This window comes from Mugil cephalus, chromosome 4 (genome assembly GCF_022458985.1).
Source record: "Mugil cephalus isolate CIBA_MC_2020 chromosome 4, CIBA_Mcephalus_1.1, whole genome shotgun sequence".
NCBI classification, from domain to species: domain Eukaryota; kingdom Metazoa; phylum Chordata; class Actinopteri; order Mugiliformes; family Mugilidae; genus Mugil; species Mugil cephalus.
Genome location: NC_061773.1, coordinates 2,929,884 through 2,945,779, shown reverse-complemented (window position 1 = coordinate 2,945,779; position 15,896 = coordinate 2,929,884). Strand labels below are relative to the sequence as shown.

The 15,896-nt window shown below is 45.5% G+C and overlaps 1 protein-coding gene across 5 annotated transcripts in view; it reads right to left on the bottom strand.

Moving 5' to 3' along the window:
- foxp4 (forkhead box P4) overlaps positions 1–15,896 on the bottom strand; it is an 88,575-nt gene that overhangs the window by 37,162 nt on the left and 35,517 nt on the right. For 4 of the 5 annotated variants that reach the window (XM_047583788.1, XM_047583787.1, XM_047583786.1 and 1 more), the window contains exon 3: positions 2,617–2,706. In XM_047583788.1, the coding sequence (XP_047439744.1) occupies positions 2,617–2,706 (90 nt within the window). Of the gene's footprint in view, positions 1–2,616; positions 2,707–2,942; positions 3,174–15,896 lie in introns of those variants that run through there. The other variant, XM_047583789.1, reaches the window with a different exon arrangement.

Below are 15,896 nucleotides of genomic sequence, written 5' to 3'. Positions count from 1 at the left end.
CACACAAAGTGGATTGATACCATCTCACACAGCCAGCCAAACGCAGAGACTATCTCCGAACAACCAATCAAAAAGCAGATACAATCTCAGAGTTTCTTTTGCTCTGCGCTCAGATCCTCCCCTCTATTATAAATAAAGAAAAGAAAAGAAATATGATGGGGAAGGCGTGGGGAGGAGGGGGAGCACGGGGCGGGTGGGTAGGTAGGAAGGGGGGCGGGGGGGTGGGGGTGTGCTTGTCAAGGCGGACCAAGGCTTCTCCCGGAAAGTCAAGACACGAAAAGAAGTCTTCCCGCTCACCCTGTCTGCCTCTGCCGTTCTCCCTCAGAGAGAAGGGAAAAATCTAATTATCGAGCTCCTAAAGATCTCATTATTGGCTGAGGCTCATTTGCATGTGTGAGAGCAGCCCAGCAGGAACCAACCTGAGGACGGCCATTTTGTGCCTTATGTGAGCCACTGTACAGTCTCTTACTGGCACCTTTAGAAATGACCACATTAAATGTCCTGCTCCGCTCAAACTCCAGTGGACGGCTGCCTTTAATCAAAGCAAATGAGCACAGTTGCTGTGATTTAAAGAAATGACAGACAGTTAGGAGCTGTAGCAGGTTTATTGTAAAGTCTGGTAAACAACTAACACTGCTGCAGCGCCTAAGTACACAAACAACAACCGGTTTGTACTGTGCTTTGGTGTTTGCCACTCTGTTGACCCAAGCACAGAAAAAACACATACACACAAATGTAGATCAAAGTGTGTCAGCGTGCGCTGGCAGGATGTGTGGGGCCATGTGAGCTGACAGCTCAGACAACAGAGATGTAGCACGGATGCCCTGGAGAGTATAGAGAAACTGGCTAGGCCGGGCAGCAACAAACAAGACAAACAAGACAGAGATGGAGAGACTTAGAGGAGGGGCAGCGTCGTCTGTGTGTGTCTGCGTGTGTGTTCGATATACAGCGAGAGCAGGAAGGCAGTGGAAGGGTATACTCCTTTCATATCACAAATGTGTGAATAAAGTAGGTCGAAGGAATGCGGGTCCGACACGCGTTTTAGCCGCGTGTAAATGCGCGTCGACATTCAGAGAGATGCGACCACGGTTCTTCACACACCACCGCCTAACAACAGATTTACATCACATGTTAAACTCTAGGCCTCACTTCCTCACACATGCTCACTTTCACTCACGCGCCCCCACACCTTCTTAAGATGAGTCGGGAAGTGAAAAGCTGTAATATGAAATTGAAATAAACCCCCAGCCCACGTGTGGTTTTAAGCCAGAAACAAAAGTCATATCAGTTTATATTTATATCAGTTTATCTCATGTGCAGCATTTTACGTTGACTTACAGGACTCATGCCATGCTAATCTTGAGAGGATCTACACAGTTCAAACGTGTAATGAAACGCTATTTATTTTATTCTCTTATTACTTAAAAGTCATCGTCTAATTTCCACTGCTGACAGTTTCTATCCCGAGTAAATAGAGTGGTTCTGGTTCCAATTCAGCGTTTGATTAAAGTGTAATCTTTAAGATCACACTTTTTTTTATTTTATTTTTGACATCTTGAGTTATAAAGCAGTCATTAGTTCCGTGGCATTTTTGTACTTCCCTGAGGTCACTTGGCAATTAAACTGCGAGGCAGACACTTCCAAATCTTTACTTTTACACTTTATATTGCTGATGTTTCGAGATTTCTATGATATTTTTTCTCTTTTATGCCCCATCATGGAGGACTCAGCTATTGTGCACATTTATTTTTGTTCCCAAAAAATATAATGTAAAAGGCTTTTTTTCTCCCCGGACACTAAATATTTATGAGAACAAATGAATGTGCTTCCACGCATTTTGCATTTAATTTACATTATCTTATCCCTCTCTTACTTTCAGATATACTGTACACTGCACATAAAAAAAAGACATTATCCTAAGTTTAGTGTCTCACTTCCATCTTTCTCTCCCTTCCTCCTCTTTCTCCTTTTCCCACATGGAGATATTCAAGCTGTCTGCTCATCATATGGGTTACTAATGAGAAGAGCAGTGCAACAGCCAGACTGCTTGCTGCTCTAATAGACCTATAATCCCACTTTATTGATATGAGCTGCAGCTACAAATCACACTTCTCCGCGCTGTCTGCACATTATATAATTGTAAACAATTGCCAGAAGTAATGTCTTGTGTGATATCTGTCAATATACACTGGTAGTAATAATGCATATGTCCTGTGTGTGTGTGTGTGTGTGTGTGCATCCCGTTCAAGTGTCTTCTTCTGCACTGCATTCTGCACTCCAGCTAACCCCCCTCACTCTGCGCACTGTGGAATTCAGCTCCAAAAAACAGCTCACTACCCAATCACTACAAAGGCTTCATTCACTCACATACTAACAATCACACACACACACATGCACTCTCAGAAAGAGAGAGACAGAGAGAGAGAGAAAGACAGAGAGAGAGAGAGAGAGAGAGAGAGAGAGAGAGAGAAAGAAAAATGTGCGCCTATATCATACACTGTAGTTGACGTGGCAGGTTGGTGAAAACAAAGCTGCAGCAGCCAGCGGCTTAATAACATACAGATTCTGACGAAGCAACATTTGGGTTTGTGCATCTGTGTGTGTGCGTGCTCTGACCTGCACAGGGCTCTGTTTGACCTCGTTGCTGCCAGGAGAGTTGAGTCCAGAGGCCTGCTGGAGGAGGAACTGTCTGGCTGCCTGAAGCGCCTACAAGAAAGAAATAGCAATGATCAGATGTTCATGGTACATGCACATATATTTTCAAATATTTTCCGTATTAAACAACAGCATGTGAAAGTACTGCAAGTGGTATGTCGCTTTTAAAATGTAAAAGAATGCGCGTAAATGGACATGTAACAACACAGTTATTAATAATAATAATTAATGCTGCCTTTCATTTGCCTCTCCCCATCTGATTTCCACCACTCAGTGCGTGTACCTACCTAGTTTGTGTCTCTAGGAGTTTCAACTCATTCCAACTCATTTAAAACCTTCTTCCTTTTTCTTCTCCGAACTCTGACTCTTTCAAGTCTTTCTTTCTCTGCCCTGCCCTCTGTTTTAAACTCCCTTTCATCCTCCGTTCTTTACATAGGAGAGTGAAAAGTGGGTTTTCCACATCCTCTGAGGCAGAAGTATGTCAGCAGATCTTCATGTGTGTCCGTTGAACTGTGTTTGTGTGTGTCAGACGGATGCAAGGAAACGTTTGCCCTGAAGTGCCTTGAAGAGATGTGACTAACCACCCCCACCTCTTCACTCCCCCTCCCCTTTCTAGTTCCTCTCCCGTCTGCCCTCCAGCGCTGTCCGACTAAACCAGTGACACCATCGCTTACTAGCTCTGTTTCCATTCTTTCACACTGCTTGAGTGTTGCCAATTCATCCTTGCGACGCAGCAACCCCGGCCATCCCACATCCCATACCGCCCCCCCCTGCTACCTTCCATCTCACCTTTAACTGTCTTTGTGTCACTAAATGTTCTCTCTTTTCTTTGTAGTGCTGCAGCGCTGAAGAGTGAAGCTCTCTATCATCAAGACAAATCAGTCCCCGAGGAAAAGGCATTTCTGTTGGAATGTTTGAACTACTCTGAAAACAAGAAAACACCCATTTCAAAACACAAGCGCCGCCTTTCACTTACTGTAAGCACACATACACACACACACGGACACACAGACACACAAACACAACCTCATGACAGAGGGTTAGCGAGTGGAGACAGCAGGATGCACATTTGCTTCCTCTGACTCAAAGGGGAAAGGTTCCTTAGTAAATATTGATTTATGAAAGTCCCTGGGTGTGTGTTTGTGCATGCGTGTGTGCGTGTGCGTGGACGCGCAAATTAACCGCCAGAACGAGGGATGGTCTTTACTGTGGAAGCTCTTACTCAATCACGCAGCGCTAGAAATCTGCCCTACTGCATCATTTCACAACTACATAAAACTGTAACTTGGTGAAACGGCGCGGAGCACACACACTTATTCAGTGAATTGTCACATTAGAAGCTCTGGTACATTAAGTAATGTTTAATTACGAAAACAGAGAGGGGAGATTAGAGGGGAGACGGAATGAGAGAGACGTTCTCTGAGCCGTCGGGGTGATGAAAAACAGCTGCATCCAGCACACTTGCTACTTTTGCTGAGACCGCAATTAAAACACTCACACGGACGTGGCCGTGGATGTGCCTACACACACACACACACACACACACACACACGAATTTGAACACTTTGACAAAATTTTGGGAACCCCCTCCCATTTACTGGTTTGACCTCAGCATTAAAGCAGGCGCAGACACACACACGCACACACACACACACACACGCACGCACACACACACACACACACAAGCACACACACACAGACGCACCGAGAAAACACAACCGCCCAGTTTGTTGGCATGTGGTGTGAATTACTCCTTGAACACCCTGTCTGCCCAAGAGTGAGCGTGTGTGTTTGTCTGTGCATGTGTGTGTTGGCAGGAGTTGAGGAGGCATGTCTGGCAACAATAAGGGACAATTCCACCCAAATTACCACCCTGATTACCACTATATTAAAGAACCATTTATGGCTTTCATAAACGCTACAACCAAGCAGAGGTGATGTCTGTCTCCTCTCCTTCGCCTGTATCCATGGATGTATGAGTATATCTGAAAGACTTCTAAAAAAAAAGGGATTTAATTCTGTCCGCATTCAAACTAAATATGAACGCAGCTGTGGGGCAAACTGTTGGAAGTAGCTACTGTAAAGATATGATTTACAGAAAGATGTTTGCCTGGGAGGTGTCCTGTAAGACTGTGATTCAAGGCATCTTTGACTGAGTCATTTTCAATATTTATTTGAGCTCTAAATCAATATGATCATAACGTCATGCTACAATTCCATTGAAAGACCCGTTTAAATCTAACACAGGAAGGATAAGTCCCAAACAGTAATTACATCCCTATGCTCAACACGTGCCTGTGTCTTGTTAAACTGCAGGTAATCGTACAAACAGTTCTTCTGTAGTGCAAATTAACCATAACTTAAGACCAAATACGTGTGTAGTGAAAATTATTGCTTTCTAATTCAACAGCCCTGTATTAATTCTTAGCTTCATGGAGGTTATGGTATTCAACATTTGTTTAAAATAACCGAGAGAGCTGTTGATTCAACTGCGTTTTCCTTTTGGAGGCTGTGGTTTGTAGTATTATCAGATTGTACTTTGTTGTACCAACACATGTCTCTATTATCTTAACAACTCCATTTTAGCCAGTGGACTAAATAACGGAAACACTTTACCGTTTAATTCAAACCAGTTTAACAGCACCACAAACTGCATCCTCCAGAATGCTCATCCAGCTGAATCACCACCTTTTCTTATGCCGTTTCAACATAAACAAAACTGTCATGAAGATGGATTTAGTGCAGGATTCTAATTATATTAGATTGCATTCTTTTTCTTTGGTGTACCTAAGAGTGAATGTAAAAACAGAGCTTAAAAAATAGTGGATGACTATTTAAACACTGCTTTCTTCTTTTACCTTGTGTAAACACCCTGTTTTATGAGCAATGATACACCCTGAGGTGTTCCATTATAGAAAAATAATGATCTCACCTAAGGAAAACATCTCACCCTCTTTTATCATCAGGATATGGTGTTGTGTACTATGATAAACTCACCCTGGTTCATTAGTTCATTGTGTGATGGACTGTATTAAAGTGTCTATAAGTAACGCACAGAAGTTTGTTTTCTCTACATCTATGGTATCTATGGTGTAGTGACGGGTTTTTACTATATTTGGTCTGTAAACATGTTAAAGCGGGGAGCACTGAAAATTCCATTATTTTATGGATGAATAAATGAAACCATGTACTTTCAATGACTCGAAAAAGAAGGCCACAGGTTTTGTCCTCACACACACACACACACACACACACATACACAAATGCCATCAGCAACCAGAGTCAGACCCTCTTGTGTCTTCTTTGTCAAGAAGCACTTCTCCTCGTTGACCCGTCTCTTTCTTTTCTACTCTTCATACTCACTCCTGGCCTTTTTCTTGGTGTGACCTGGGTGAGCTGTAGCATTGCAAAGCACCCCCCACACCCCATAACCTACCCTCACTCACTCTCTCACTCGCACCAGCTTCTCCAGAAACCCCCCCCACACACACACACCCCAACTCTCCTCTCCCCCTGTGGCATTCTTGGGGGCGCACTGCACCTTTAAAGAAAATATGAGGGAGGCCTAAGAGGGAGGCCCAACAACAGAGTCTTTGTGCTGCCGCGGAGCGCACACATGCACGCGCACACGTATACACACATCAGTGGTGTCAGACAGGTTTTATTAGAGTGAGAGAGGGAGGGAGGGAGGGAGGAGGAAGGGGAAGGAGGGGTGAGGAGGTCACTGCTCAGCTTGGAGGCCTGAGAGCGCGGTGTGAGTGTGCAAGTGTGCATATCAGTTCAGTGTGTGAGTTCTTCTGACTTGTCATCGCTCCCCTCTGTAAATCATCGCCTCTGACACAGCCTTTAATAACAGTGCATTTTTTAATTCTGCAGGGTCACACACACACTCACACTGGCACGCACACACACTCACACACACACGCGCGCACACACACACACACACACACACACACACACACACACACACACACACACACACACAGAAACAGCTACTTTCTCTCCTTAACGGGATTCTAAAAAAAATAGCTGACAACACTGACATGTTTCATTGAGGGCTAGTAAGTCTGTTAGAGGACCCATTAGAAGAAAAGATAGAAATGATTTTTTTTTCTACATGTGTGATGATTTTATGTGTCAGTGTGTATGTGGGGGGTTCTCTGTGTGTGTGTGTGTGTGTGTGTGTGTGTGTGTGTGTGTGTGTGTGTGTGTGTGTGTGTGTGTGTGAATGAAGACATGGACTCAACCTATCAAGGCTGAGATGTCTAGCTGAACTGCCTGATACGAACAAAAAGGTGACAACCGTCATGTGGCAAGGCTAGGCCGCCTTCATTAGTGTGTGTGTGTGTGTGTGTGTGTGTGTGTGTGTGTGTGTGTGCGTGTGTGTGAGTGTGTGTGTGTGTGTGCCTGGCTCAGGTTGCTAAAGCAAACAGGTCTGTGTCTGCATGTGTGTGTGATGAATCTGGCCTCTAATCTGCCCAGTGTGTTTGGGTGACACAGGGAGAGGGAACGCAGGAGTAAGCAAAGAAATCTAAACAGAGAGACATAGCGAAGGAAAGGGAGGAGGGGGTGAGACGGAGGGAGACGGAGGGAGACGGGGAGAGAGAAAGAGACAGGTGGGTACCATATGTTGGAGTAATCCGTCAGCGCTGACTGAGGTCCATTGTTGACGGCCGAAACGAAACAAACCCGTCCCCTTTCTACCCTCTCCTCCTCATCCCTCTCTCCCCCCATAGATAAACAGCCTCTGGGGCAGACAGTGGGCTGTCCTTGGGGGGAGAAGGAGCAGGAGGAGGGGGAGCGGGGTAGGAAGGGCAAAGGGGGAGGCAGGTGGTATCAGATTTCTACGACCTCAGAACCAGAAGTACAGTGCACAAGAAAACGGAGCGAAACAGAAGTTCCATCTGACCGCAACAGAGCTAAACTAGGCTCGACTAAGCCGGTGATTCACATGTTTTCGGTGACGTCTGAGGCAACAGATCTCTACAACATCAAACAACTATCCCCTGCCTGCCTTACAAGCTCAGCAGCCGGGGAAGGGAGGCTTGTAATGCACCTCTCATCCTCTATATGTTCTCCTCCCCAGGAGAGAGCGATAGAAGGAGACATGGGCAGATAGATTCAGGGTGAAGACGGAGGAAAGCGCTCGTCACACCCAGCTGCTTCTCCACAGGTCTGCATGCTTTCTGATTTTGGATCAGGGAAAGAGACTGCGGTTTGAGAAAAAAGCGTTGGAGCTTCTTTTTTCTTCTTCTTCCACACTTCCCTCTCTCTCCTTTTCTGGAGTGCTGTCATTGAAGCTGAAAGCCAAGCTAAAGCTGTGTCGATGCTGCCATCCTCATGGGTCACCCCAGTGATCCCTCGTATCCACTGCTTCTCCTCAGTCTGGCACCAAAACCTCTCCAATAACCCCCCCCCCCCCCCCCCCCCCCCCCCCCACCCCACCACCACCACACCACCACCACCACTTTAATTTACTCTCTTTCCGTCTGCTTCTCTGCTACTCTAGTAGCTTTTTCTGCCCCTAAGTCTTTCTTATCTTTGAATCCTTCTCTTTCTTTAGAAACTCAGAGGGAATTATGATCAGAGAGAAGATGAAAAAAAGCCTGAAAAGATGTAACACAATCTACAAAGCATGTAAATTTGTTAAAAGGATGATGATACACAGCATAGTAACAGCTCACCTGTCTTCAGAGGACGGCCCACTATTTACACCCACGCACACTGTACACAAAGTGAGATAACTGAGGAGGTGACAGTGAGTGGGATTGCAAGATGACTTTGGGGCATCTGTGAGTGAGGGCTTGGTTACAGCTACAGTGGAATCTCACGTATCAAATGCATCACTGTCAGTCACCACAAAAACCAGATTGCTTTCCCAGATCACTCCTTTATTTCTGTCTGCCCATATCACCCGATCTGTCTCCCGCCTTCACTCCACCTCTCCACATAATGTACAACTCACAAAAGTTTGTCTGGCATTTCTCCAAGGATTCTGTCTTTCTTGTGCCCTGACCCAGCCAGCCCCCACCCCTCCCCTGTCGTCTCGAGAAATCTGTTACCCATACCCTTACTCACCACAGTAAATTCTGAGAGCAGACATGGGTTCGACAGAGGCCTAAAATAGATTGTCCAGGCCTACCCGTGGAAGCCAAGTCCTGTGAATGCAGCTGTTGGCCTTATGAGCAGACACTGCGCCTTCAAGTGATTGTCAGACAAAGACCACTACAGAGGCGGCTAAGTGCTAGCTAAAGGTAAAGCTGCATGCACCGCGTCTGAGAGGAAAATATTGAGGAAACGGTTGTAATAGATTTATAACATGTGGCTTTTTAGGTACCTATACCGTTTTGCATAGTTACTATAAGCTTTCATAGTGCTGACATCGCCATCAAGGACATGGTCTGGTAGTTCACATCCCAACCAAACATTACAGCAGCTTATTTCTCCACGCTCATATTTTCCCACCAGACATGAACATTAATGGGAAATTTGATTTGTTAACATGGAAACATAAGAAATCTACAAAGTGTCTACAAGAAGAACTACGAATGATTTTTTTTTTGTGTGTGCGTTCCTCATCAAGGCAGCCATTCCTTAATTTGTTTATGGGAGATAGAAAAAGGGAGTGGCATATGTATTTAGGAAAGATCAGGGGGTTCCCAGGGGGTAAACATATATGTAGAGGGAAGGGCCAGCTTCAACCAAAAGCCTTCTAAAGCCTGCCAATTTCACGGTGGGTTACATATAAACTATGCTCTGCCAAGACCTCACCCCTTTCCTCTGACTCTTCCTCACGTACACCGTGCAGTATTAATCAGGTCCTTCCTCCCTCCCTTCACCAACTTTCTGGCCACTTTTTTTTCCTGCTTTTACAAATGTGGACTTCAAACCAGTTGTCCACCAATACATCTCAGCTCAAGTAGCGCTGAACACCTCAGTCCGCCGAGGATGCCGCCGAGCTGGAACTATGTGGGACACCTTCGAAACAACCAGCCAGCGGCAACCCTGTTCAGCTATTTAATGTAATGTTTCCGCAATATAAAGGCACCATTTGAGAGCTGAGGTTTTAAAACGGCTGAAGCAAGCTTCTCTGGGCCCAGACTGACCATTAAAGAGAGGAAAGACCGCGTTCAAGAGCCAACGCAATAAAAAAAACTCACAAACTCCAAAAGAACTTCAAAATATGCCGTAATGTTTGAAAACCCTGGCTGATTTTAGTTTTTTTTTTCACATACTATTTTTCACAAAAGGGACCTGTTCTAAACTCCGGGGACCCTGCCGTTTTCCAGATGGTTCTCTTCAGTTCAAAACTGTTTCGTGAAACGAGAAAACCTCTCCCCTTCAACTATGTCCCTACACTCATCTAATGTTTCTATTGATTCACGGGGGGAATATGCATGGTCATAAAAAGGAGCTGACTGAATACCCAGGACTGCTTTATATCATGACACAATTCATCATCACACACACATCTTGAATTCACACAGTGAGAAAAGTCCTGAGCTTCCTAAGGAGACGTCTTCGGCTTTTTTTTATTTATTTATTTTTTTTATGTCTGTTGGTGAATGGAAAGAGCATCAAGAAATAGACAATTAAAGATAATGATGAGGTGAGTGGGGACAAGAAAAAGAGAGGAACTCCTTTCCAGAGAATATAAAAGTAGCTCATTCGGCACTGTAGGCCTCATCTTAGTCCAGGCGGCTAATTGATGGCAAATAGCTCTACAGCAGTTTCTTTACACACACACACGCACACACACACACACACACACACACACACACACACACACACACACACACACACACACACACACACACACACACGTCATACATTATATACACATATGCAGTTTCCCTGCGGTTTTCAACACAGCTCGTTTGGCAGGAGAGGAAGGTCTCACTCCAGACAGACCCAGCCCATGGAGGAAAACACACAAACACACACACACAGACGGACAATGTAATATTTATCCCTCATCTTGGGTAAGGTAGGACAGTTAAGTAGTTTTGGTCATGCTCCTGGGAAGACGAGGCCACTTAGGTGTTAGGTCTCATTTGGGTGACCTTCCGAGCTTAAGCTATTTCTCCTACCCGACGAGAGTAGCTTGTGAGAGGGGAGACTGTGCGAGGCCAGTCAGCCCATGATGAGGATAGCACTAGCCTGGCAACCAGGCCTCACATATGGAAACCGTTTAACTCTTATTATTAATAACCAAAAAGAAAAAAATGGCAAACTAATAACACATGCAAGATTCTGCCAAGACTCAGCTCAGGAGACAGAGGGAAAACACATACATACACAAACAGAGGCTGTCTGCCATGTGCACGCACACACACACACACACAACAACGCACACACTCAGACGCCTATTGGTTAAACAGAAAAACACGTTCCTCGTCAGTGGCCTGTAAAAGTATTAGCCCGCCTGCCCACTTGGATGGAAATAAAACTCTTTCATGTTTTTGGTTCAGAGGGTTTTTACACCTGGCTGTGGCTGCTGAGATGGAGATAGACACACCCTCACACCCACCCATACCACAGGCACATGCACAAACACCGGAAGTGGGCAGGCACAACAAAGACTTGGTGAGGCATAAGAAGTTTAACCTCCAAACAAGCACAAAATCTTTAACTTCCCCAAATAAGAAGCAGGGGTGGAGTGCGTTTTAGAAAAGGGAAATGAGGAAGCGTGTGTGTGTGTGTGTGTGTGTGTGTGTGTGTGTGTGTGTGTGCATGTGTGTGTGTGTGTGCTGGACTGTGTGATTTAGTAGGAACTTAATCAATCCAAAGGTGAAAGGCACATTTTTTTCCGTTTAGTGTAATACATGTACAATCCCATTTTAAAAAAAACATGTTTGCTAGTTGGTTTGTTTTGACATTTGGACATATGGTTTCCTGATACAATTCATCTGTACTAACTAAAACAATTATAAGAACGTTATGAGCCAAGTTCTTGCATAGTAAGTATGTTTTCAGAGCTCCTCCCAGGTTGAACTTTATTTGCCGTTCTTGTTACCTCCAATAATTGGTTCAGATAATAAAGTTAAAATGAAGCTCAACTTGTCTGTTGTTTTTATTAACGATAAAAAATAATAATGAGTTGAGTGTATGGGAATTTGTTTTTCTCCTGCAGAATTGTGGACAAAGAAGCTGTGTGAGCATCCAATTAATTTTTCATAACTACGTTTGGCAGTATTTTGGCAAAGCCGCTAAGACAGAAAATTGTAGGAATTTGTCATTTATTCATGCTGCTTTTTTATGATATACTTCACTTTACATATAAAAAAATTACCTTTCCTAATCTCAAATGAAGTTTCACGACACTTGCACTACTATATTTACTTTCTAAACTAACAAGACAACAAATCCATTCTGCCTATCAGGTGAATAAGGGGCCTCTGTGCACTGTTCCAGAGCTTGAGAAGAAGGCAAACAAGAGAGAGAGAGAAGAGCTACATTCCTCTCCTCCTCCCTGTTGACTCTAATCTCTTCTTTAAAATGGCTCGCACAAAGAACCAGCGCAGACTAGCTAATTAGCAACACTTTAGGCCTCTGCAGCTTTTGTGTGTGTGGTGTGTATATGTGCGTGCTCATTGTGTGCATCTTGGGGCTCTCAACTGTTTCCAGGGTAACTGCTTGCCTAGCAGCCTTGCAAGCGTTGCACATTTTGTCTTTACTCTACTTTCTCTTGTTCCCCATCTCGGTGTCCGTCTATTTCGCACGAGTTTGGAGTGGAGGAACGAAGGGGTGAGGACTTAAAGAAAAAAGAGGACGCTATAGGACCTGGATGGGAGGATCCTGTGGGGGTGGGTGGATGGATTGCTGTTCTGTAAACGAATGCTTTCTCGTAAGAGTCGCTTGCCCCTTATGAACTTTGAAACAAGGCACCTGAGCACATGTCAATTATAAACAATTATGGCTGCTGCTCTTTGATAAAGGAAGCCGTAGATGGTGAACACGCACCCCTACACACACAGAGTCCCAGCTCACCGTCACTGGCCAGTAATAGTAATGAGGTCATTCAGCTTAGCTCAGTGACCTGTGACCTCTTAAATAGGCCCAGTCACCATGGTGATAACTTCTGGGGAGTGAAAGTCAACAGTCGGCTTTTTCACCCCACGGAAAACATAAAATTCTCTGTGAGCGGAGGCCACCCCGGCTCACGCGTGACTGTGTGCACATGCGTGTTATTTACCTGACAGCACAGCCAGGCCTACCGAGTTTAAGTGCTTCCAAACACTCCCATGGCAACCAAACCCAACCTAGCCCCTTCAGGTGCCCAGGTATGTGTGTGAGTGGAGCCGGCGGGACACACATTTCTTCTGCTGCTCGTATCTGTCTATTTTTTGTCTTTGAGCCTCTTGGCTGGGTGGGTCAGCCAACCGTGACTGTGTCCATGCTGGCTGATCTCGCCTGCTGGACCATGTCTACTGCCCCTCTACTCCTCATCCACAAGACCCGTAGCCTCACAGCACATTTCTGTGAAGCATCCAGACAGTAAACCTCATTGTTAACTAGATTCTGAGTTCAGCTCAAGGCAGTCTGAAAATGATTATGACGTATCTTCCGGCTATGATTTTCGAGACATTTTAAACTACATTTGACCGTTTTTGTGTAATTGTAGAATGTGGTTGATTGAGGAACACAAAAGCAAAGGAACCGAAGAAACGGGGGTAGTGAGAAAAAAAAAAAAAAAAAACCTCACTTGGTGGATTCTCCACCATTCAATGGCCCGGCTGGAAAAAGCAGTAAAAAAGTTTAATGGGTGCTCATAAATACAACATCTCAGCATCTCAGAATTAGGTCCCAATGTGTGAAAAAATTACTGGATGAGAAATAGGAGGAGGGGGAGTCATGTGAAAGTAATTACGCACCAGTGAGATCTGTATGTGCAGGTGTGTTTGTTGCACGATGTGAGTTGACATGCGCGGAGCGAGGGAGATGAGAACTGTGCAGTCTCTAATGTCCTGCAGTCTCGATGCCTCGAGTATAACTGTCCAGCATGAAGTGCACAGTCTTTATTGATTACTGCAAGCAGGTTCTGATGTGGAGAGATTGTCGTAGAAAGAAAAAAGGAAGTAAAAGTCAAAGAAGATGAATAAAGAGAGCAGCTAGTGCTTTTAAGACTCCTAGAGGAAGTTAGTGTTGTATAGGTCTCTTTGTATCGCTGCGGTTAGAGCAGTGGGTGTTCTGCGATGCTAGGCAACCCTACTTGCCCCTCCTCTGTCTCAGCATGACCTCTGGTGACCTGTGAACTATACTGACCTCGCACATAAAGAAGAAGGCCTGGCCCAGACCGAGGGAAAGCTTTTAGGAGGTGACAGCACTCAGAGAGAGGCCTACGACTGATTTACTGGTCGGCACACACGACCGACGGACACATGCAGACACTCACACTCGGGTTACGCATGCATGCGGACACACAGACGGGAACAGGCACACAGTGAATACAGCCTGTCACACAGATTCACACATCACAAGCATAATTTTACCAAATAAACCCAGAAAATGTATCTGAAAACATCTTCACCTCCTACTCCTCCTCCTCCTCCACTTCTCTAGCCACCCCTTCACCTCCATCTCCTCTGCACCCCTGACCTGAAAGTGAACTCAGTGGAGAACTGGAGGTCAAACAAGACATAACTGTCCCAGTGACCAACATTCACCCCCATTCACTCACATAATTTAGCAAGGCCTTAGCAGCCAAAGCTGGGGAATCACATGTGTCACAAAACGTCCCCGCCTCCATCCATACAGGCCATAATTACCGAGTCTAGCCTATCTAACAGGAAGCCATACGTTATCTGAATCACCCAGCATCTCTCGTCGTGTGTTAACATACACACACACCGGCCTCATACATCTATCCGCAAAACGCTCCCAGCATCAAACCCATATGCACAACCTCGCACATGTGAATACACACAAAACAGCTATCTTTCATCAGTGTTTGTGTATATCTGAGATCTGTATCGGTTCCCCCTGATCTCCAGTCATCACTGTGGCTCCTTAATTACACCCTTCATTAACTCGCATCAGCTCTGTGCATGTGTGGAAATGCCTGTGTGTGTACGAGAAAGGGAGAGAAACAAGGACTGCTAGCATGCGCGTGTGCACATGAGAGAGCAGGAACCAGGGAAGCGCTGAGGAAAAACTAGAACATGACAAATGGGAGTGTGGATCGAAGCTCCAAACCAATTTCTTAAACTGTCTTTTTCTCAACCAATGCTCCTTTTAAACCCTTGGGGAAGGGAGAGCACGGCTGCAGTCTGCCTCTCACTTTCCATTTGTGTGTAAAAGTGAGTTAAGGGTAAGAGAGAGAAAAAGACAGAGAGAAAGGGAAAAGCCTTCCCTGGCTGGCTTAGCCGACCCACCGATGACACCCTCAAGCGGAAACGGCACCTTTCTGCCACCATCTCCCCCTTTCTCTCTCCTCTCTCCGCCGCCTGCCCTCCTTCTTGTTCCTCCCATCATCACCAGCAGCGACTACTGTGGCAAGAAGTGACTAATTGATGGTGAGGAAAAAGGAGGAGACAGAAATGGGTGAGAACAGGAGAGAGAGGGGGGAGCAGCAGCGCTTACAGTGTAGGCTCCCAAAAAAAAGAAGAAGAAAAAAAAAGAAGCGGGTATGAGGGACTTAAAGAAAAGGAGAGAATTGAAGACACCTGGTTCTCGTCAGAGCACCCTCCGCCCAGCCATACACACACTTTGAGGTTTGTTAGGATTTATCCTGCTTACATTTCTCCTCTGCTATGCATCATTTCATGTCCACACCCGGCACCTCAACAAAGTGCCATACACTCTCCACCGCACTCTCACTTTTCCTCCTGTCCTTCCTCTCCCTCTGTAAAGCCGCTCATTGTTTACCCTTCCCTCCCCTCCCCTCATCTCTCCCCTCGATGATGGGGCAAAACTGGTGTTCACCCCCTCTTCACTTTCTTCTCTCTTCTTCCCTCCTTCCTGCTCTGTTCTTTCTGGGGAGGCAGACAGGCCACATTCCACAGGGAGGCCCAGGCGCCCTTTTCTGACACGTCTCAGCATTACACCCCTCCCTCTTCCCTCTATTTCTTCTTTCCAGGCCGCAAATGCCCCCCACCCCACCCCAAATGTGCTGCTTCTCTGCCCGTCCTTTTACCTTCATTCCCTCTGACTGGACGTCCATTCTCAACCATCTCCCCATCTCCTCCGCTGACAATGTTCTTCTTTTTTTTGTTTTTCTTCTCTATCTATCTATCTATCTA